General features: G+C 54.3%; 1 protein-coding gene across 1 annotated transcript in view; it reads left to right on the forward strand.

Moving 5' to 3' along the window:
• The first annotated feature begins 9,907 nt into the window (after nucleotides 1-9,907).
• Nucleotides 9,908-22,899, forward strand: part of EEIG1 (estrogen-induced osteoclastogenesis regulator 1) — a 34,029-nt gene continuing 21,037 nt past the window's right edge. The window contains exon 1 of the mRNA XM_081150740.1: nucleotides 9,908-10,467. Coding sequence (XP_081006866.1) covers nucleotides 10,055-10,467 — 413 coding nt within the window. The 5' untranslated portion in view covers nucleotides 9,908-10,054. The remainder of the gene's footprint in view (nucleotides 10,468-22,899) is intronic.

Consider the following 22,899-nt stretch of genomic DNA (forward strand, 5'->3'; position numbering starts at 1 on the left):
AGGGAAGGCTTCTCTGCAGAAGTGATTCTGGTGCTGAGGCCTAGAGAACGACAAGGAGTGGGCCAGGCAAAGCAGTGAGGACAGAGCTGGAGGGAAGAGGCCCAGGTGAGAGGGAACAGCATGTACAGTGAGCCCCAGATAAGGTAGGTACTTTGCTGAAGGTCACCCCAGGCAAAGGTGACAAGGCATGATAAGGACTCCGTCCTGGCCTCCAGGTGACCGGCGGCTCTGTGCGACTCTGCCCTGACTTCCCACCTGTAATCACAGTTGAATGCCCGCAGCTCTCTGAGGTAGCAGCAGGACAAGCCTGTGGATGCGGGAGACGTTTGCGACCAAGTGACCCAGAAGGACACTAATCACTTTAGTGCCAGCTTTGCAGGAGTCATGATGATTCAGGGAAAAAGCCACTCGCTGGATTCGGGACGGGAATTCAGCTGGCCCAGCTACCCATGTGTGGAGATGCTAATCAGAGGCCGGCCTGGGCACTGCTCACCTTGAAAACAGGGCCTGGTGGTTTACGCGGACCAGCCCTGGCCTGCCTCCAAGGCCATATTTGGACACTGAGTTAAAAAGCAAACGCTGGGGTTTTGAGAAGTGCTTTGGCCTCAGCTGTCTGATGGATATTCTCAACAAGAATGGTCAGTTTCTGGAGCCCAATGGCAGCAGCAGGACTGTCACAAGAGGCTGGGTTACTCTCGAGGGTCAGGCACGACTGAGCAGGGCAAGACAACTGTGGGGGCTCATACCGGCCAGCTGGGCCCAAACTGCAACAAGGGCCATGAGGATGGGGGAACTGATCCTCTCCCACTCTCCAGGCAAAGCTGGTTTTGCCTTTCTAGAGGGAACCTTAAAAATGTTTTTGACCTGTAGCCCAGAGGTTCTATTTCTGGGCTACAGACACCCCCACAGACTCTCCACAAGTACGCGGGGTGCACTTACAAGGGTGCTCATTGCAAAGTGGCTTGAAATAGTTAAGACCTGCAAACACTCCAGACATAGCCTGATGGAACTGACTAAACCCAGCATGGATGTCTTCACCACAGCCAGCCAACTGTGCAGCCCTGGGAGAGAATAGCCCGGCAAGGAGCAGTCTCCAAGGGTCACTGTGAGCCAAAACAATACAAAACAAAACAAAAGAACGTAAAGTGACCAAATAATGTGCATTTCCACCCCCCACCCCCCCCCTTTTAAAGATACTATTACTGCAAGCTTTGAAAAAACTGTCTGAAGCATCTAAACCCCACTGTTCTATCTGAAGCATCTAAACCCCACTGTTGACAGGTTCTGTCTGGGGAGGGGCATCCCAGGGGGACTTTAATTTTTTAACTTTCACTTTTTATAGTGTAAAATTGTGCAATGTTTGAATTTTTAGATGGTGAGTATGTGTTACTCTTGCTTGGAGATCTGTCTTTTGTGTTTTGTTTTGTTTTCAGAGAGAGGAAGGGAGAAAGAGAAAGAAATATCCATGATGAGAGTCATTGATCGGCTGCCCCCTGCATGCCCCCCGCTGGGGATCACGCCTGCACCCCGGGCGTGTGCCCTGACCGGAACTGAACCTCGATCTCCTAGATCACAGGTTGATGCTCAACCGCTGAGCCGGTCCGGCCAGGCCTGTCTCCTTTTTTAATGTCAGCGTTAACCACTATAAACTTCCTTCTTTGTCCTGCTTCGTTGCATCCCATACATTTTGTGTCTTTGTTTTCATTTGTCCTCCAGATATTTGTTTAGCCCTGGTCGGGTAGCTCAGTTGGTTGGAGCGTTGTCTCTCAAATCAATTTTTAAAAAGTGTGTTGTTTAGTTTCCATATATTTGTGAATTTTCCAGCTTTCCTTCCGCTACTGACTGCAAGTTTCATTCCACTGCGGCGCGTGCTGCGTCTGAAGTCAGAGAACCAGTGATTAAAACAGGAGACTGGCGTGGTGGTTAAGAGCTCTGGCTCGGGACCCAGGCTCGAGATTTGAAGTCAGCTCCATCATCGATCACCCATGTGACTCCCATTCTGTGCCTCAATCTCCTCGCCTGTGAGGAGCAAATTGTGAGGATTGAAAGAGCTCACTCGCAGCCCTAGCCCATTTGCTCAGGGGTTAGAGTGTCGGCCCATGGATTGAAGGGTCCCCGGTTTGATTCCGGTCAAGGGCACATACCTCGGTTGCAGGCTTGATCCCCAGTACGTGCAGGAGGCAACTTATTGGTGTTTCTCTCTCACATCGATGTTTCTCTCTCTCTTTCTCAAAGTCAATTTAAAAAAATATCCTCAGGTGAGGGTTAAAAAAAAATATGGCCATTAAACCCACTTTACAGCTGTCAAAGCTGAGGCTCAGAGACTCTAAGCAGCTGGTTCCAGGTCTCAGAGCTAACAGGTAAGTGGAGGAGGCTGACTCACACCTGGGTCTGATTGCCCTGTCCCCGCTGTTCCCCCTGTCCCGCACTGTGCCCCCGATGCCTCACCATTAAATGGAACCACTGATGATTTTCACGTTTGAAAATAATAGCTGTTGCTGACAGTGACATGACGGACTGTGACTAAGAATTCAGGAAATAAGCAGAGCTCAGCAAGGGCTAAAGGGCTGTGTGTGCCAGTACCTGAGAGGACAGGGAGGCGACCTGGGAACACCTCAGTAAACACGGCCCTGATCACTGGGTGAAAGGTGTCGGACTCCCACCTGGTTATGTAAGCTCCGTGTCCACCTGCTGACCCCTGGCCCACTGGGTGTGTGTGGGCAGGGGAGGGTCTGGGGAGGTCCAGAGGACTGAGTCTAGCTCGGAAGGTCTCCTAGCTCCTAGCTCATGGTCAGGCTGCCTGAGAAAAGCCTCAGCCAACCCTCCCCTCCACCCCAGTCAGGGCTAGTGGGCCACAGGGACACCTCCCAGAAATGGGACGCCCCCTCAGGAAGGTGTCCTTCAGGAAGCCCCCTCCACGGCTTTGATTTGACTTCGCACAGAAGGAACTCAGCTGGGCTCTGTTCCCTGAGTGGCTCTGTGCCACATTCTTTTCTCTCATAATTTTAACTGTGCAAGGTTGTCATTGTCTCCCGTTTATGAGGACACTGAGGGTGAAAGAATAACTAGCTTGAAGCGATAGGGCCAGGGAGTAGCAGGGCTGGGATTTGAACCCAGGTCACTTTAGGCAGAAGGAAGATGCTGAGAACTGTGTGCTGAAAAGGGAAAGTGGAAGTGGGTGAATTCCTGAATCTTACCAAGAGGCAAAGGTCAGGTAGGGAGCTGGCCTGGGATAATCACACCATCTTCTCTTGTACTTTCCATGGCTCCCCATTACCTTTAGGATAAAGCACGAGATCATAACATGGCCTGCAAGGCTCTCCTGTGCGATGGGGCCTGCCTGCCTCTAGCCTTGCCCTTGCCTCTTGCGGACCCCAGGCTCCTACATTCTCTCAGCTGACTTTCTCCACCAACGCCCCTCTCTCCTGGCTGACTTCTACTCATTCATCAGGCTCGGGCTTACATGCCTGTTCCTCAGGCAAGCCCGCCCTGACCATACACACCGGGTCAGGCCCCTCTGTGTTCCCCTGCTCCTCAGATCCCCCCAACCTCCACGTGTGTCACAGCATGTTCACCACCACAGCTCCAGTCCCAGAGCAGATGGCATGGAAAGCATCTGTAAGTGAAAAAGGAATGAATGATGTGAACGAATGAAGTGCTTGGCAGGCCTTGGAAGGCTGGGGTAGGAGGCGGAGACAGGGCAAGGACGGCAAGGCTGCTGGCCTGAGCTGTGGGTCATACTAATGACAGTTCTGCAGGGGTAAGGCCAGCTCGCAGAGCTGGAACAAAGGCTGAAGTTTGGACTTTGTCCTGTCAGCAACTTGGAGTCCTGGGCTGAAGGCATGTGGGAGCCGAAGCCCTGGCTTAAGAGGGTAAAGCCAGCCTCGAAGCCGTAGCGGGAGACAGGCTGCTCTGGAGAAAGCCACCCCTGGGTTTCTGGACACGATGGAAGTGCAGTAAACACACTCTCACTTTTCAACCTGGAATGGTCTGATTTTGCAGAGCATCAGGTCAGGCACTGGGCCTTGGCTTTCACACACTAATGAATCAAATCTGCTCAGCAGCCCCAGGAGGCAGGGATCGCTGTGAGCCCTACTGGACAGATGGGGAAACTGAGGTCACAGAGGCAGACTGATCTGCCCCAAGTCACACAGGGACTCGCCACTTAAATGGAATTCAGAACTCAGTTCCTCAGTCACACTAGCCACATTTTAAGTGCTCAATAGCCACCTGTGGCCAGCGGTGACCACACTGGGCAGTGCAGATGTGGAAAATGTCCATTGCTACAGAAAGTTCTATGAACAGTGCTGGTCTAGACCATGGAGGTGGACAGGTCCTCAGAGACCATTTAATTCAATGCTCTTCTTGAACAGGTAGAGAAAGAGGTCAGGACCTGGTTCAAAGTCACACAGAACAAGAGACAGGGGTGGAGCTCAAAACCTGGGCTCCTGACTCCCAATCCAGTGCTCACTTCACTTCCTATCTCTTAGCTTGGGCTTGGTAAAGGGCTTCTGCGAGGCAAAAAGACACCATAAACAAAGTCCAAAAACAATTAAGTGGAAGAACTACTTTAATATAGGTAACAGAGGTTAATATTCACATGTATGTAATAAGCTACTACAAATAAATAACAAAAAGATGAATACTCCAATTTAAAATATGGACAAAGGCCTGGCCAGTGTGGCTTGGTTGGAGCATGGTCCCATATACTGAAAGGTGATGAATTCAATTCCCAGTTAGGGCACATACCCAGAGAAACATCGATATTTCTCTTTCTCTCTCTCTCCCTTCCTCTCTAAAATCAGTAAAAGCATATCCTTGGGTAAGGATTTAAAAATTTTTTACTTATTTATAAATTTATCTTTATTGTTGAAAGTATTACAGATGTTCCCTTTTTTCCCCATTGATTCCCCTCCACCCCGCATCTGTCCCACCCTCAGGCCTGCCCCATAAAAAAATTTTTTTAAAATAAAATATGGACAAAGGATAGGGCCAGGCAATTTACAGAATAAATTCAAACTGCCAAAAAATATGGAAGGTGCTAGTGAAAAATGCAAGCATAGCAGTATAGCTTTTTTTTTTTTGTCAAACAGATCAGAAAAGATGGAGAAAGTGGGGGAACAGGCACTGTCTTTATACTGTTGGTGGGAGTATAAATGGGTCCAAGCTCTTTGAAAGGCAGTTTGGCAGCGTCTCTTAACAGGAAATATGCAAATACCCTTTGACTCAGTAATCCCTGGGCGGAACCCAGGGCTGCCTGACTGCAGATCCCGTGTTCTGAACCATGACTACCCTCCGTGAGTGATGGTCAGGCTTGGGTTGGAAAGGGCAGAGTTGGCTGGTCAACGAGGAGACTTGTGCACTTGGCCGTGGGAGGTTTAAGCAGGACAGATCACCATGGGCGAGTTCTTTGGGGCCTTTATCTTCTTGCGTGACTGGCTCAGAGATTAGTGAGAAGCCCAGCACAAACCAATACATCCTCGGTCAGCTGCTGGGGTGGCTCGGCTGCCATTCCAGTTCTGCAAATAACTGGAGCCCAGTCACTGGTGAATCAGCACCTACCGCCCTTGGCAAGCAGGGCTGGGAAGGCAGTGTGGCGTGGCACTTTGTGCTGGGTGTCAGGTGACAGAGAAAGCGGGTCAGCTGGGTAGCTGTCCTCAGGATGATTTGGGCAAGTGACATTCTCAACCCCTACCTCAGTTTCCCATTTTTTCTCTGTTTCTTTCCCTTTTCCTTCCTTTCTTTCCTTTTTTCTCCTTCCCTTCTCCTGCCCTCCCTCCTTCTCTTCCAATGAGTGCCAATTATGCACCAGGTATTGTGACAGAAAACAGGCCAGTTGCCCTCGTTTTCTCTGCACACAGATCAATCGTAACTTGGGGCACAGAGGAGGGAGTAAGCATTGTGCCTGATGTAGGGGGAATGGGGTGGAGTAGGTGCTTGAGCTGAAGCAGGACAGTTAGTAGGTGTCACCAGGTAGGCAGGGGGACAAAGCCAGGACATTTTGGCAGGGCTGCAGGGGCCCGGGGGTAGGCAGGCAGGGGAGGCTTTGCTGCTGCTTCCAGAGCTGCCTGAATGCTGAACTAAGAAACTTGGATTTTACCTAGAGGGTGACAGAGAAGCATGGGCTTTTTTATCTTATCACATCTATCTATCTATCTATCTATCTATCTATCATGATACATTATATTATAAAAATAATTCATCATACTACAAAGTCAAACAACACCCAAGAATATTTTTAAAATAGAGTAAAAATTGGCTTCCAACCCTGGTTGGTTTGGCTCAGTGGTTAGAGTGTCAGCCTGTGCACCAAAGGGTCACGGGTTTGATTCCCAGTCAAGGGCACGTACCTGGGTTGCAGGTTCGATCCCTGGTAGGGGAGCATACGAGAAGGCAACTGATCAATGTTACTCTCTCACATCAATGTTTCTCTCCTCTCCCATCCCCTCTCTCTATAATCAATAAGCACGTCCTTGGGTCAGGATTTAAAAAACCCAAGAAGCCCTGGGAATATTCAGAAGTTCTAATTGAACTATTATCTATCATCATCGCACAGCACGTGCTGAGCCTCTCCTCTGAAACATGTCCCCCTTCTCTTCCCATCGCGCTAGCCCCACTCTGGTCTGAGCCACCAGTCTGCCCTTGGGATGCCTGTGATAGCTTCCTCACCTGGCCACCTGCTTTTGTTCGTGTCCCTGACAGTCAATCCATTCTCCACACAACATAAACCTCCTTCTCCACCATAAACCTCCCCTCCCCTCCCCTCCCCTCCCCGAACTTCTATAAAGGAATTTTGGATCTAGTCACTAGCTTGCTTACATCCTCCAATGGTGTCCCTTTGGGCTTAGAATAAATCTAAACTCCTGGGCCCACAGGGCCCATGTGAGCAGGCTCCTGTCAGACCCCATGCCTCTTTCCTCTCTCTACTCCCCTCCAGTCACACTGAATCCCACAAACATGCCAGCTCCTGCCTCTGTCCCCAAAGCTTCCTGTGCTTGGGTCCCCTTTTTTAGTTAGGTCTGTGTTGAGGTAACATTTCACAGAGACCTTCCTTGACCACCCTATCTAAGTCAGGACCCCCAATCCAATTGCCCTAACATTTCCCTGGGGTCCTTTCTCTAGACCACTTGTCTGAATTATCTTGTGAGGCACTGGTCTCCTTGTATATCTGATCAGGCTCTCAGGGAGGTAGGACAGGCTCTTCTTGGGAATTTGGGGGGCCTGGAAAAGTTTGGAAGAGCTGGCCTGTAGTCCCTGCTGACCACTCTTTCAGGTCTAAGCCATTTGCAGGCACAGTCTCTTGAAGCCCTTACAACATTCTGGAAACGCTGGTATTCAGTTCAATAGAGCCAGGATTCTAACCCAGGCTTGTCTCGCCCCAAATGGAGCATCCTAACCTGACATCACATTCTCTCTCTTCCCCAGGCACCATCTGGGAAAAGAAAGAAGGGAAACTTCCTGGGTTCCCAGTTCTGACGTTGCAGAGATGAATACCCACCGAGCTAGAGCTAAGTCTGGCAACCAGGCCTCCACCCTGCTTCCTGTTAGAAAGCCTGGGGTTACTCATGGTCACAGCTGAGGAGTCAGCCAGGTCTTGGGACTTTGTTGGCTGGCTCCCTCCTCTGAAATCCCCTCCTGGGGTCAGGTAGCCACAGGTTCTTGCCCTGTGGAGTAGGCCCAGCCAGGATTAATGAGAACACACCCTACAGTGTGGGAAGCAAGGCAACACACTAGAGCCTATGCTCCAGGGGCAAAACCCTAGTCAAGTGACATAAATTCTCCAGGCCTCAACTTCCTTGGCTGTAAATGGGGATACATAAATGGGAGCTGCTAATATCACATTCTTCTATCTGTCTGTGTTTTCTCACTTATGGGATAAACTGGAGAGATATACAGGGTGGGGCAAAAGTAGGTTTACAGTTGTGAGTATGCAAAACAGAGTTTATTCTTGTATTATTATTTATCAACTACTGTATTGTTTTCTGTACAAACAACTGTAAAGCTACTTTGCCCCACCCTGTACAGGTTGCCATGCATTTTTTGGCTGGGAAGAAGGAAGAAATAAAAAATCTGAGTTCTCATGTTACATGTCTGGACCTAACTCATCCCTAAATCTAGTCCATTCTGTCTCTCAAATGCCGCTCAGACCCATCCTCTCATTTTCTCCCCGTGCTGCGATTCCATTGTCATCATTTCTTGCCTGGACCACAAAAGGCCCTTCACCTGTTTCCCATCTTCTCCCTTCCATTCCTTGCAGCCAGAGCAAGCTTCTTACAACAAAAAGCAAATCTGTCTGGGTCACTCTCCTGCTCAAAATGTATGAGTGGCTCCTTTCCTTACTCTGGTCTACAAGGCTGCAAGACCCAGCTACTACAGCCCTTCCAGCCCTGTCTCTTGCCAAATTGCCCACCCCCAATCCAAAACGCAGCCAGATGGAGGTACTCATAGCTTTCTGTGGGCACTGTTCTCTCTGGCTGCTAGGCCTCTGGAGGGACCCTGTCTAAACCAGGGCATGCATCCTGTGGGTGGCTTGGATTATTTTGTGCCAGAAGCCTTCTGAGTCCCTGTCCCCACCACCCTGCCTCCACTGAGCCCCCCTCCCCCCCCATTACAGTTCTTATCCACCAGATTGGTTGCTGTCTGCTTCACCTGCTCTGGAGCTTGGAGAGCGCAGGCCCACCAGGCTCGCTGCTAGGTCGGAACCTGGCACAGAGCAGGTTGCCCCTAAACATTTGGGAACCGAATGAATGAACTACAATATGTGCAAGGCCTGGTGCAAGGCTCCGGAAGCGGTCTCTGCACCCAGGGCAGTCCATCTAGTCAGGGAGGCCAGAAGCTAAGCGACAACAAAAGGCTCAGATAGCAGCTGGGGATGGAAGCGGCTGGGTCTATCACAGGTTGGTGATGAACTGCTCCAAATCGACCCCGCGCGAAGCATCTGCAGACGCTTCTCAGACCTGAGAACTGGAGACACAGAGGCTTAGGACCTGCTCGGTCTAGGCCTCGCCACCTCTCTGGGCGTGTTTTCTGAAAAAAGAAAGAAAGAAGAAAAAAAAGGCGGGGGGGACTTGCTACCTTCTGGGCCTAAATGGTCAGCTAGCTCAGGCTGCGGGGGACACTGGAGGGCCATTCTAGCCATAGTGTTCATATCGTTCCTTCTCTTCATTGTTCCTTCTTTCCTTCGCTCGCGCCCTCCTCGCTCCTGCAGCCCCGGCTTTCCGCCCCGCGACCTCCCACCGCCTCGCCGCGGCCCCTCGGTCTTTCCCTCCACTCCGCCCCCACGGAGGCGAGGCCGGCCACGCGGCGCACCAATCCATGCGCCCCGATCCGGCTCTGCCTCCACCATCCGCCAATCACGCTCCAGCGGGCCGCCCAATCACCACCAGCGCCCCGCCCCTCCTGCGCTCAGCCGCGGCTCCGCGGGCGGCGGTGTTGGGCCTCGGAGTTCTCGCGGCTGCGCCGTGCAGCCTTAGGCTGGGGTCGCAGCGTCGGGGGCGCAGGCGGCGGCGCTGCTGCTCAGGGAGTGCTGGGCAGAGGCGGCGGGCGAGGCGGCGCCACCGGCCGGCCGGAAGGGCGCCTGAGCTCCGCCGGGGCCCGCGGTGCGGGACCCCGGACGGCGGAGGAGGCGGCGACCTCGCTGCCAGGGGCCGGACCCAGTGCCGGCCCTGAGGGGTCGCGGCCGGACGTTTCCAGCCCGGAGCGTCCTCAGCGCGCCTCCCGGAGAGGCCCCCGCAGAGCTCCCGGCCGCCGCCTGGGGGTGCCCTCAGCCTCCGCCGACTCACCTGCACGAGCCGCCTGGCACCCAGGTGCGGGGGCGTGTGCATCGAGGGCGCCTCCCCCGGCCGCTAGCGGGGCGGGGGCGGGGCCGCCCCTCGCCCTCGGAGTCACCGGTGCGCCCGCCGCCCTCAGTCTCACCGGTCAGCCTGCCACGCTCGGCCGCGCGGCCTGAGCTACTCGGGGACCGCTCGGGTCGGGATGCTGCCGGCCAGCGCGGCCAGTCGCGCGCCGCGCGGCACTCTTGTCCTTGTTCCTTGGGCCATGTCCCGTTGTTTACATGCCGGTGAAGCCCCTGGCCACTCGGAGCCCGCCCGAGCCCCAACCCCCCGAGGGTGAAGCCAGCCGACCCGCGAACCGGACTGGTCGCTCAGACCGGGGCCCTCGGACTCAGATCCCTGCCCGCTCTGCCGCCTCCGCCACCATCTGGGCGGGATCCGGCTCTGGTGTTTTGAGGAGGGGGTGTGGTGTAGGGAAAGGAATCCTGGGGATTTCTGGCTCTCCCCCTTTTTTGGCCTTCGGGGCTTCAGACTCAGGGAACTCACTCATGGCTTTCTTGATGAAGAAGAAGAAATTCAAATTCCAAACCACTTTCACCCTGGAGGAGTTGACGGCGGTCCCCTTCGTGAACGGGGTCCTCTTCTGCAAGGTCCGACTGCTGGATGGCGGGGATTTTGTCAGCTTGTCGTCAAGGTAGGAGCTGGGGCAGTCTCGCCTGCGGGGGAGGGGGTGGTAATCGAGATCTAGCCACTTGGCGAACGTGAAGGCCCCCCGTGGGGCCCAGAAAGTCCTAAGCGTTGTGTGTGTCTGGGACAAGTTTGCACAAGGCAGGGCTGAGCGATCTGGGAGGTCTGGGCCTGAGGAATCTCACTGGGGGCCTGCACCCGCCTGCAGGTAACCTGCCAGATCCCTGGGGGTCTGTTCTTTCAGCCCCCTCTTGGGGCCCTACATGCAGCCTGCTGTAGCTCCATTCTGCAGACTTGCACAGAGCCCAGTGAGTTTGTACCGTGAGGGGCTGAGATGGGCCCTTGCACCCAGGCCACCTTGCACCCAGATGGCCACTCAGGCGGGCATATGATTTAGAGCCCACCGCCAGCCACAGGTTCCCTGGGCACTGCCAGCTCTGGGAAGGCCAGACCCCAGGCACTCCTGGTCTGCCTGGAGGGAGGTGGCTGGGTTTTGGCCTGCCCAACCCCCTCTGAGTGACAGCCCTCTTCTAGCTGGGATTGGGCTGCTTTGCATTGCAAATGCCCTTGTCAAGGAGGTTGCAGCCCGGTCTCAGAGGCTTGATCGACTTTGGTTTTGTGTTCCCCATGCTGCAGGTCCAGCTGCCCAGTTCATTGATGAGGGCGACTGAGTTCCCAAGCTGCACCCACTGACTGGGCCCACCTTGGGTCCCATAGTCCTGGCCCGCCAGGGAGAGTGCCTTGGAGTTTGACAGATGAGGTTGTGAGGCCTAGCTCTGTCATTTTCTGGGTCCAGTAAAGGTCTCTGTGAGAGTTGTGGAGATGTGTCAGATAGAAGGCAGTGCAGGACCTGGCTCAGTGCCTAGGTCCTGCTGGTTCTCTTCCCTGGTCTGTCCCTCTGCTCCTTAGGCCTTCTTGTGGGCTCAGCTGGAGCTGTATCACGGTTCTGAGGTGGGGTGCCTGTTAACAGGGAGAAACTGAGGCCCAGAAAGAGAAAGTAAGTGGTTTGCCAGGGAGGTCCAGGAGGCAGTTGTTAACTGAACTTGGCTTGTTTGGAGACCTGTTGGATGTATCTGGTGGACGAATGTTCTGTTGGGAGGAGGGGAGGAGAGCCATAGAGCCTAACCCAGATTTAGGAATCTCTGGTGTGGACAGGGTGGGGTGCCTTTTTGGTACATTTGGGCCCACTTAGGCCTGGAGATTCTCCAATCTACTGGGAGCTGCTTATCTGAGGAATTTAGACAAGGGCTGCCCTCCGTTGAGGGGTGGGTAGTGGGGATGGCGTGGCATACATACGGTTGCTTAGGAAGCCTGTGATCCTGGGGCCACTCACACAGCAGCCCAAGGTTTCAGGGAAAGGGCTGTGCTCATAGCTAGGGCCTGGGTTGACCACTCACTGGCTGGGTGACTTTGGGCAAGTTACCTAAATTCTGTGATTCCAACAACCAGCAATTATTGGTATTGTGCTCTCCATTTTACTAGCACCGTTCACTTAGCTCTTTGACTATGCCATGGAGGAGGGTGGAGGTTGGGTTGGGGGGGCCTGTAGTATTGTTATCCCCATTTTATTTTATTATTGATTTTAGAGAGAGGAAGGGAGAGAGAAGGGGGAGGACATCGATTGGTTGCTTCCCACACTCCCCCTGACCAGGAATTGAACCCACTACCTTTTGGTGTACAGAATGAGACTCCAACCAACTGAGCCACACTGGCCAGGGTTATTATCCCCATATTATAGAGGTGGAAACCGAGGCTCAGAAAGGGAGTGATTTGCCTGAGTTAATACAGCAGAGCCCAGATTCAAACTCAGGATGTGTTTCTAACCACTATTCTGTTCTGCCTTTGAACCTTAGTTTCCTATTCTGTGAAATGGGAGAGGTCATCCTCACTCCTAGAGTTGGGAGGGGGAATGGATAATGTATATACCATGTATGGCTCAGCAAGTTGTTGCAATAGTTGTGGTTTCTATGGCAGAGGAGCCCCAGCCCTTCGTCCCTCCCAGGTCTTAGGGGGACTAGCTAGAGTCAGTAGGGGACCTACACGTGAGTTGGGGGTGGAGCAAGGGTCTTGGATCCTTGGTGGAGCCCCAGGTCTCTCCTGGCCTCCCAGGCCCTGGGACCACTGTCACCCTACCTGTCAGCCTTTCCATTGCTTTAAACCTGCCCCCTCGTCTGGGAAAGTCTGGAAAGTTCTAGCTCTCAGCCCACAGCTGCTGGATTTCACCTCTGCCTCCCCTTCTTCCCTCCTGGCAAGGGGCCATGGATTCCCTGAACCCGGCCCAGCCCAAACAGCCTTTCCCAGCCTTCATTGTGGATGAAACCTGAGTGGGGCTGAGGAGGGAGGAGCTCACATTGAGCCCCCCCAAAGCAGGCACTTAGTGGATTCCTGGGTTCCTGTTTGCTGCTGTGCAGGTGTGGCTGGAGAGAACAGACATCAATGTTGTGATCTGAGGCTGCTTTAGAGCTTTGGATATTGCTCAGGAGATGGGGTTTCTGAGGTTTTTTGGGGTTTTTTTTTTTTACCCCCTCCACTCCGATCCCACCCACACTGGTCTGCAGCCTGAGAACCCCACCTCACAGCCTACCCCTCCAACAAACAGGCCCCAATGTTTTAGAGTTGGTGTAGGGTTAGAGGTGATGAGACTTGCTTAGGTCCTGGACCTAGACCCAGTAGCATGCTTGCCTCAAATCCAGTGACCCCTGAGATAGCCCAGAGACTGGTGGCAGCAGTGGCATGGGTGGTGTCTGAGAGAAGCAGGCTCCAGGCCCCACCCATGCAGCACCGCCTTCCTAGTTGGAATGTTTTCCTATATGCTGGGTGCCATAGCAACAGCTGGGTACACAGCTCCAGCCTGACCCACTTTGAGCAGGTAGAACAGGTGGTTTGTCACACTGTTCCCAGCGTCATCTTTCTGCCGCCTCTTTATGAACCATAATCCTCACAGCTTCCATGTTCTGTGTGCCCGTGCTATGTGCCCAGTGCTGTGCAGAGAGTTTGCAGATGGTATGTCTGTTAATCCTCTTGGCCATCCAGAGAGGCACCAAGGCCAGAGATGTGAAGCCACATGCCACAGGTCACCTAGCTGGTAATTTAATTGGGAAAATAACCCTTCTATCTTAGGGCTTAAACTGCCTTTGATTGTTCCGTTACCATACTCCAGGCACCTGCTGAGCACCTTGAATGCATGATCCTCGAACCACCCCTTGAGCTAATGAGGAAACTGGGGTCAGGAGACCTAAAGTGATGGGCCCATGTCACTCAGCTAGGGAGTAGCAGAACTGTGATTTCAATTTGGGCCGGTCCAGCTCCAAAGTCCTGCCTTGCTTTGGTGGCAGAGGGCTGGAAGCAGCTCTAGCCCCATGTGATGTTGCCAGACCTTTAAAGAAGGTGCTTTTCAGTGGGTTGGGGGGTACAGGAAACTCCACATATGGATAATTTCAAGGCACTGAGCTAGATACTGTGAGATCTGAGGCTAAGGGGCCCTGGGGACATAGATGTAGGTGGGGCTGAAGTCACTGCCATGGATTTGGGGCCAGGCACGGACTAGCACTGTAGTATAGTGGGCATGTGCCAAGGCTTGTCTGGAGGGAAGCCTTCTAAGCGGGTGCATCCAAATGGCACCTGGAGGCTTTCCCAGGGGTCCCCAGGGGGTGCAAGTGGTCCCAGTCAAGTCTGGTGAGTCAGGAAACAGTGGGCTGGGCTGTGGTCTCCCCACGGTGGGCTGGGAGCAGGTTTCCAGCCTCGAGCCAGTCCTTCAGGCAGGTAGAATCCCAATCTTGAGAGGTCTCTGTGTCCAGCTGGCACTGGTCCTACAGCCTGCCCCATGCACGTGGCTGGCGGTGTCAGGGAAGGGAGTGAGACGGAGGTGTTGATTTACCTTACAGGTCCTCTCTGGAGGAGACAGGGGGAGAGTGCCTCCTCAGCCAATAGATGAGAAAACTGAGGTCTGGGGCAGAGAAGTCACTTGTTCAGGTCACTTCATGGGAGGAGCTAAGGACACAGCTGGGCAGATTCTGGTCTGGCCCTGACCTCTGTCCCCTGTGCCTCAGTACCCCTTTCTGCATAAAGGGGTCAGGCAGGGCCAGAAAGAGAAGGGGGCTTCTTCTGCTCTGGACTTGGGTGCCAGGCTCTCCAAGAAGTAGACTGTGTGACTTGGGAAGACACCTCCTCCTCCACTTCTTCTTTGGCATCTTTGAATCTTCAGTTGTCTCATCAGTGGGATATTTATTTGGGCAACCTGTTGAAAGAGGGCATGCCTGCTCCCAGTACAGGCACTGCTTTCCCTCCATGGACCAGGCCTTGAACCAGCTGGGATGGGAGGCCTCGGAGGGATGTTTGAGATTTTTGGGGCATGAAGAAGGCCTTGGACAGGCCAACTCTGCAGCTGGAGGCCCAGTGCCCAGGCCTGGCCAAGCCAGGTCTTTGCACACACACCGCAGGCTTGGCCGGGTCTCCGCTTCTCAAGGCCCTCCCCCTCCCTCCTTGGAAAAGGCTGCTGAATGCTACTGGGATCTGCTACCCTGAGATGCCTGCTCTCACACACATCTTGGTGTGGAGGGAGGGTGGTGTGAAGATGACACATGGTTTGTCTCTTGGGCCCGAGGGGCCAGAGATGTGGAGGTGCTGTGGGACCCCGAGGTGGGCAGTGCATCCATTTTCTGTCACAGAGCAGGAACACTGGAGACTGAGTGGGGGGAGGGAGGAGGCCACATTTATTGAGCACTCCTTGGTCCTGGGCTCTGAGATGAATGGGACCAGGCAGCCCTGCTTCCATGGAACTCCCCATGGGGTGGGGGCAGTGCACCTGGTGGGCATCACGGAGATGTCAGAGCCGGGCAGATCTGGGACAGATCCTCCCTAGAATTCCATTAGATCCTGGTGGACCAATTGGGGAAGGCATTTCTGTTCAGTCATCTGTCCATTTGTTTGACAGGTGTTGATTAGGCACCCACCCCAGGCTGGACACAGTTCTTGACTTCATGAAGCTCATGATCTCATGATGGGGCACATCATTGCAATGGGGAGGAGGGCTTCCCTGAGGAAGTGGCCTTCAGAGGAGCCCAGAAGGCCAAGGAGAACTAGATTGGAGAGAGGTTGGGAAGAGCCTTTAGGATAGAGACCCTTGGCTGCAAGGCACTTGGTCAGTGGTCTCGGCAAAGGGCTGGCATGGTTGGGGTGCAAAGAGGGTCAGGGTGGGGCTGGAGTGAATGAAGATATGCGGGGGGCTGGGCTGGATGGTTCCTGACCTTGGGGATCTAGCCAAGGGGCAGGGGAGCAGTATGGTTTGCCAATTAGACTGATGGCTCTTGGCTGCTGGTGGAGAAGATGAAAGGGAGGGAGCCTGATGCACCCAGTAAGGGACAGTTAAGTTGGCTGGGCAGTGGCAGACAGAGTGGGCAGGTGGGTTTCTTCATCCTGAAGTGCTTGGCACCACATCTAGTGCTTGGTAGGTGCCGGGAGATGGAAGTTCAGAGGCTGCACAGTAACCAAATGTAGCTGGGGTTTTTTGCCTCATACAGTGCTCTAATAGTTCTTGACAACATAAAAATCCAGACTTTTGGTGTTTTTTAAATGAGAATATCTGGCAACAGTGCCTCATGGCAGCTTTTGGCCCAAGGGGCTTTGCAGCTGCCTCCTCCGTGGACTGCCTGCTCTAGGCTTCTCCTGACCCCACTGACCGCCCTCAGATCCCTGACCATGATCTGCCTCCCTCCGTTTGCTTGGACCAGCCTGGTCCCTGGGGCCCCTGTGGAAGGCCTTCCACATGCAGTCAGGGGGCATGAGGAGGTGGACACCTGAGGAGAGAAGTCTTGCTGGAAAGCCATAGAGGTCACCCCTGGCAGCCAGGTGGTGGCATAGGTCAGCTGATTTCCCTTGGGGTCAGACTGTGCTGCTGGTGCCCTTGGTGAAGCCTGAAGCTACCCAGCCTGTGTCTGTCCTTGGTGTCTGCTTGGACCTGGCCTTTGCAGGTGCCAACGTGGCAGCCCCTGTAATCTGCCCTCCAGCCTGGCACTGGCAAGCCCTGACCTGAGGTGATCTGACTCTGTAGAGGCAAGGATGTTCCCTGAGGCCTCTCCTGGAAGTGACCCTGGCCAGGGCTTCTTGGCAGCAACCACACTGTGTGTCTGTGCGCCCTGCTTGCTTCTGGGTGGCGAGGGGCCCTGAGTGCCTTTAAACTCCACATGTTCAATACCTCGAAGTTCTGACTTGCAATCAGGAAGCTCTGCTTGGGCCTTGTGATTGCTGCTAGTGTGTCTGTTCTTGGGCCTTAGGAGTCTGGGGACTCAGTGTGTGGTGTCTGGTGACTGCCACGTGGTAAAACCTGCAGTCATTTGCCTGTTGCTGGGGACAGGCAGTATAACGCCCATGGTAACCAGTATAGATTTATCCTTATGTCATCCGGACAGCCATAGAAAGGCTTGAGCTGGGAAGAGACATTGGGTTGGCTTAGAAAGAGACCCGGAAGAGGAGTGTCTCTCTTCATTGTCCACCTTGCCTGGCAAGTGCTTTGGGTTGTGGGGACACCAGACCTGTCCCCAGGGTCCTAGATGGGCTCTGTGACTTGAGGTCTGTCACCTCTGGGCCTTCTGGCTCTCCATGAGGTCACACTGTGCTATTGGTGGCCTTGGCGAGTGAGGCCTGAAGCTGCCCAGCCTGCACCTGGCCTGGGTGTCTGCTTGGGCCGTGGTTGCAAACCCTTGGTCTCTGCTCTGAGCTTCTTTTGGCATCCTGGGCTTGGAACAGCTCTCACCTGCAGTCCTAGAGCCACCTCCCCCTCATATCAACTGGTAGTAGCCAGCCGCAGCCTCTCCAGCCAGATTGTTCCAGCACTAGGAGGAAGGAGCTGTGCTGGAGGACTTTTTGCCTATCCGGACAAGCAAAAGTTCCCATCCAGTGTCTGCCTTTTGCTGCCTGTGTGACCTTGGCAAGGGACTCAGTCCCTCAGGGGCCCTCCCTACCCAGCAGGGCTGCTGGTGCCTGCCTTGCAGTGTTCTTGGGAGGACACAGTGAGATAATGCCTGTCAGATGTCCAGCTCCTGGCATGTGGGAGAAGCATGGTACTTGCTGCAGTCGTTCTTGTCCCTGGGCTTAGTCATGGCAGTGGGCTAGGTGGTGCGCCTCGGTTGCCCCTCTGTGATAGCTGGCACTTCCTGTGGGCCACGACTGACTGGGGTGCTGCAGGCAGAGGTACTTCCCAAATGGGGCTCTCTCTCTGCCCTCTGGAGGGGTGGGGGCGGGTGAGGAGCACACCTAATGTCTAGGGACAGGGCCTTACACTGGAGTTCAGGGTCCCCCGTGGGGTCTGTTGGCGTGAACCTGCCCTGCCTTGGAGGGCATGGCTCTGAGCCAGTGAGAGCTGGAGTGCTCCCACTGGGTGGGGCTGGTATGGTCTTGGGGAGGCTTATACTCTTTTTGTTTTGGCTTCTGCAGTTGCCTTGACCTCAAGTTTTCTACCTCTGCTTCTTCATCTAGCTGAGCTGCTCGGCCCAAGGGTTACCTCCTCCAAGACGCCTTCCCTGGCTTCTTTTGGCCTTGCATACCCACTGTGGGCCCTCATCACTAGAGGACATTACAATCCCCTTCCATAACTCTCAGCTCCTTCCCCAGCCTGTGGGCAGGAGTAGCCTCTGTTGCATCTTAGTCCTGGTGCTTCCTGCCACGGGTTGGCACTGGCGTAGGGCTCGGACATTTTTTCCTTGGCACTGAGCCAGTATGGGTGCTAATGGTGCTGGACTGTGTGCTGGCTGCTGCCAGCTGCTGGGCTCCAGCCGCTCCCTACTGGTGCCAGAGGTATCAGTCCGTGTCAGGAGCAGCCCTCGCCTGAGTCCCAGGCAGCTGGGGGCACCACTGGGTTGTATTAGGTGGGCCCTTTGTGGGGTATGGGGAAGAGGAGGGGGCTGGAGCTGCCCCAGGCTCTGCAGTTGGATCTTGGCAGCTGTCGTCAGACTCTGTGACCATGGCCAACTGTCTTGTCCTCTCAGCCTTGACTTCCTCCACCAAATGGGATGTGGGTGCTCATACAGACATGGGAAAGCTACTTGAGATCAGGGCACCCGCTCAGCACAGGACCAGGCACCTGGCAGCTGAAAACAGACTAAACCTGCTGAGAGGTTTAGCTGGGTGCTGGGGAAGGTGCTGGGAGGGTGCTGGGGAGGGTGCAGGGGAGGGCGGAAGTCTGGGTCCTGTTCTCACGCAAGGTGCCCTTATCTCCCGCCACTTCCTGTCTGACAGTGCTGGACTTCTCTGCAGACGGAGGCAGCACACCTGTGGCTCCCCCAGCCCCTAGTCCCTCAGGGGCAATTTCCTGAGCACCTTCTGTGTGGGGGGTCCTATTCTGGTTCCTGAGGACACAGCGCTGCCCCTGCAGGTTCCCTCACCGGGAAGTGATGCTGGGCTTGGTCCCAGGGATGAGTAGGTTAGCAGGTGGTGGGAGAAGAGCAGCCCAGGGCAGACTGAGGCAAAGGCAAGAGTGCTGAGCAGGGAAGAGCCAGCGACCTGGGGGCTTGGAGTCTGGGAATGGACAGGGAAGGGCTGGGACTTTATCTGAGGGCAACCACTGAAGAGTGTGAATCAGTCAGATTTGTATTTTAGAATCAAGGGCAGCCAGGGGGGTGACCACTTGGGGCTCCAGGTGGCAGAAGGGGAGATGACTGTCATCTGAGGGGAGTGACTTCCCACCTCTGTCATCATGAGATGAATAAAAACAAGACTAGAGCCTGCTGTGCACAGTGGGAATGAGCTTCTGCTACTCACAACTGGGCCCCGTGTTGAGGGAAGGAAGCTGGAGATGAGAACGTGCTTTGTGGTGCCGTTTACATAAAGTTCAGAAGCATTCCGATAAAAACCACCCATCCTGATACAAGTCAGGATGATGTCACCTTTGTCAGGGTGGCGGTCATGTCTGGAAGGGGCCCCTAGGGCCTGTAAAGTCCTGCTTTTGGGGGACTGTCGTGAGGATCTGCAAGCTGTGCACTGATGCTGTTTGCACATGTCTGTGTCAGAAACAGCCTTGAGGTGCCCCACACCTGTGCTGGGGCTGGGTGCCAAAGTCCTCTAGACAAAAGTGAGGATCCTTCTTGGGTGCCTGGAGGCCTAGAGGAAGTCCTTGGGTCTTTCCAGGGCCTTTCTGGCAGGGCAGCCTGAGCCATCTCGACCTGTTTATGAGACCATAAGACATCTTGGCAGTTGCCAGTAGTCTTCTTTGGCTGGGGCTTTTCCTTCTGTCTCTTGCAAACTCTGCTGGGGCTGTTGGGCTGTGGGGCTTATCAGTTCAGAGGCAGGGCAGGCTCCTGAGGCTGCCAGACCATGGAATCTCTCTGAGCCTTGCTTTCCTTATCTGTGAAATGGGGTAATAAGCTCCTTCTTGGTCCTTGGGTTAAATGAGTTAACACCCATTATTACTCATAGCCCCTGGCGCAGAGTAAGTACTCAGTAAAGGCTGGCAGTGGTTGGTATTAATCTAGGGCAATTATTGGAGGGGATCCAGGGGTGGGAGCAGAAAGGAAAGTTCCATGTTCCTCCCTCTCTGCCTTTAATTGTTTCTCTTCTCTCTTCCTGTGGTTCACCCATTCAGCAAATATTTGTGATTAGAGCCAGGCAGCTGCCCTGGTCCTGCGCTGGGCACTGGGCCCAGCAATGGCCAGTTCAGCCATGGTCTCTGACTTGGGGCCCATGAGCTGGGGAAACCATCAGACACATCAGCTCTCAGAGAAGTGCTGAGCACAGTGGAGAGGGGAGGCATCAACCTCTTCTGCCTGCTCTGGCCGTGACCCCTCACTTTGGAGATGGACCTTTGACTGGATACTCTCCTTGCATGCCAAGAGAAGGCCTGACCCTGGGTTCCAACACCTCTCAAGGCTTTGCATGTCAGCTAAATAGGAATCAACATGGACCTGGATGAAAATGGCCACACCCATTTTGGATGCAGGCTAGACCAAGGCCCAGGCTTATTCTGGATGTAACCCCAGTGTCCCGCTTAGGTCTGGTTTGTAGTAAGTGCTCTGTGGAGTGAGTGACAGAAGCAGCGATCAGCCCTGGTCGGTCCGTAAGTCTGCAGGAGAGTCAGGTGTCCAGGGAGGCAGTGGAGATTAGTAAGCCAGGACCCCAAGCCCTTGATCCTGTGGCTGGAATCTCAGAAGATGGCTGGAAAAACAGGCCTGAGTCTATGCTGGCACTGTGATGTGTGACTCTGGCTGAGTAGTCCCTGATTATTATTACCTGGTCATCTCAGAAGTCTAGGGAGCCATGGTGAATGCTGTGTAGAACAGTGGGAACACCTGGGGATAGATCCTGCAATAGCAGTGATCCCAGACCCCTCAGACTGCATAGAGCTGGAGGACATGGCCTTATCTCATCTGGGAAGCTTCTTTCCTAGGGGTGGACATATCAGTGCAAGGAGGTTTAAGGCAGCCCTCGTGGAGAGCAGGGCTGTGAAGGTCACTGAGTCATGAGATACTTACTGAGCACCTACTATGTGTTAGGCACCACCCTGAAGTAAGTGAAACAAAGGCCTCTTGGACTTTCGTGCTCTGGGACACAGGAGCCTTGTTCCATTTTCCCCATATCTAAGACCCAGGCCCAGAAGAGGAAACAACTTGTCCAGCCGCAGTAGTTGAAGGGAGGATGCTTTCAGAAAAGGCTATGGGTTTGGGAAGGGGCTCAAGAGGACAGGGACATCCCTGTGACTTGCTTGAGTCTAGCCATTTGAGGAACCAGGCTCTGGGAATATGGATCCCTCCCTTTGGTCTCTTCCGTTCCTGGGGTGATTCAAACAGCACCCAGGTGTGAGTCAGCCAGGAGCAGACCAGGCACGTCTAGGCCACCTGTCAGTCCACTTCCCTGGACGTCCCAGCCAGGTTCAAGGCCTGGGGAGATCCTGGTCCAGGGTCCTGGAGTAGGGAATGGGGGCTCTGTCAGGGCCTTGCATGCCTGGCTTCCTGCTGGACCGTCTGTCTCAGAGTCACTTCTGATGGTGGTGGTCATGTTCCCATTCAGCATGAGTCCCCCCTGGGTATGTGCCTGGCCCTGTTCTTTCATTGGGCCTCTCAGCAACCCCATGAGATAGGGCAGAATAGTGGCTGAGGCCCAGAGAAGTCAAGGGTCCAGTGGGTGGCAGAGACTGGCCTTGAAGCCCGGCCTCTCTGTCTCCCGCACACATGATTTGTGAGGCCTGCTGGGAGTCTCAGGGGCTCAGGAAGGGGAATTCCCTGAGCATAGCCAACTCCAGAGCTCTGTGTTTTCTACAGTTGTGTGTCCTGGGGGAGGGGAAATTGCTGCTACAGCTCAGCTGTGTCTTTTACTTTGCATTTCTAGGACCTGCAACCTGGGCCAACTTTGGCATGGGAGCCCAGTCTGCGATTCTAGGGTCAGACAGGAATGGGTTCAGATTACAGCCCTCTCCCAGCCAGACCTGCAGCAGGTGGCTTTGGTGTTCCTGGCCTTAGTTCCCCATCTTGTGACATGGGGATGATGGTTCCTACCTCCTAGGGTTGGAGTCTGGATTCTGGAAGGTCAGGCAGGGAGAGCTCTCAGGTGCCTCCTAAGTAGAAAGTGCTCAGGAGGCGGGAAGCTGATGTTATGAACTACAGCAGTTTCCCATTTCTCCCTCCTGTCCTGGGTTGACCTGGCTTATCCCTGACACCAGCAGGGACAGATTTGGCCCAGTGCCACAGCCGTGACCATGCACTCGGACCCATGCACCGCCTCTCCTTTAGCGTAAGTCTGGTCTCAAGGCTGCCTCTTCCCTGGTATTGAGACTCATGGCAAAGGGTCAGCCCATAGAGCACAAAAACACTAACACCACATCCCCTGAGAATGGCTCCGATGTGTTGGTGCATTTTCCCAGCTATCCTGCAGGATGGGGTGTAGCTGCACATCACCCCTCGCCTCCTGTGGGACCTGTGGACTCCCTGAGTGTCAGTTTGCTCGTCTATGGAGTGGGCGGTGGTTGTGCAAGCAGTTAATGCTTCAGCAGCACCTGGCTCATGGGAGGGTGCCCGGGAAACAGGAGCCAGGCTGGGCCTCATCAGGTGGTGGGGGCCTTTGCCCGGGTGCTTGGAGGTGGGCCAGCCCTTTGTCAAAGCCAGAGGTTACTTTGGATCCCTTTAAAGGTCTGCTCTGCTCTTGGGCAGTGAGAAAGAGGGGTTACCCGTTGGCATCAAGCGAGAAGAGCATCCATTCATTCTCCTGGGTGGTGGGAAGCAGCCTCACAGCCTGGCTCTCGGTGCGGAAGGCAGAGCAGGAAGGCCCTGTGCCTGTGTCTGTGAAGCAGGAAGCCAGCACCTGCCCACTTTGGGTTTTTTGATCTGTTTCAAGGTTTCTGGGCTGGCGAGTGGCAGGATTCAAACCCATGTCCACATAATTCCAGAATCCTTCCTGCTTCCCCACCAAGCCTGAGAGAACGGCTGACCCCGACCCCTTTTCTGATTGGAGTTTCTGA

The sequence above is a fragment of the Miniopterus schreibersii genome (assembly GCF_964146895.1).
Source record: "Miniopterus schreibersii genome assembly, chromosome: 11".
Taxonomy (NCBI): Eukaryota; Metazoa; Chordata; class Mammalia; order Chiroptera; family Miniopteridae; genus Miniopterus; species Miniopterus schreibersii.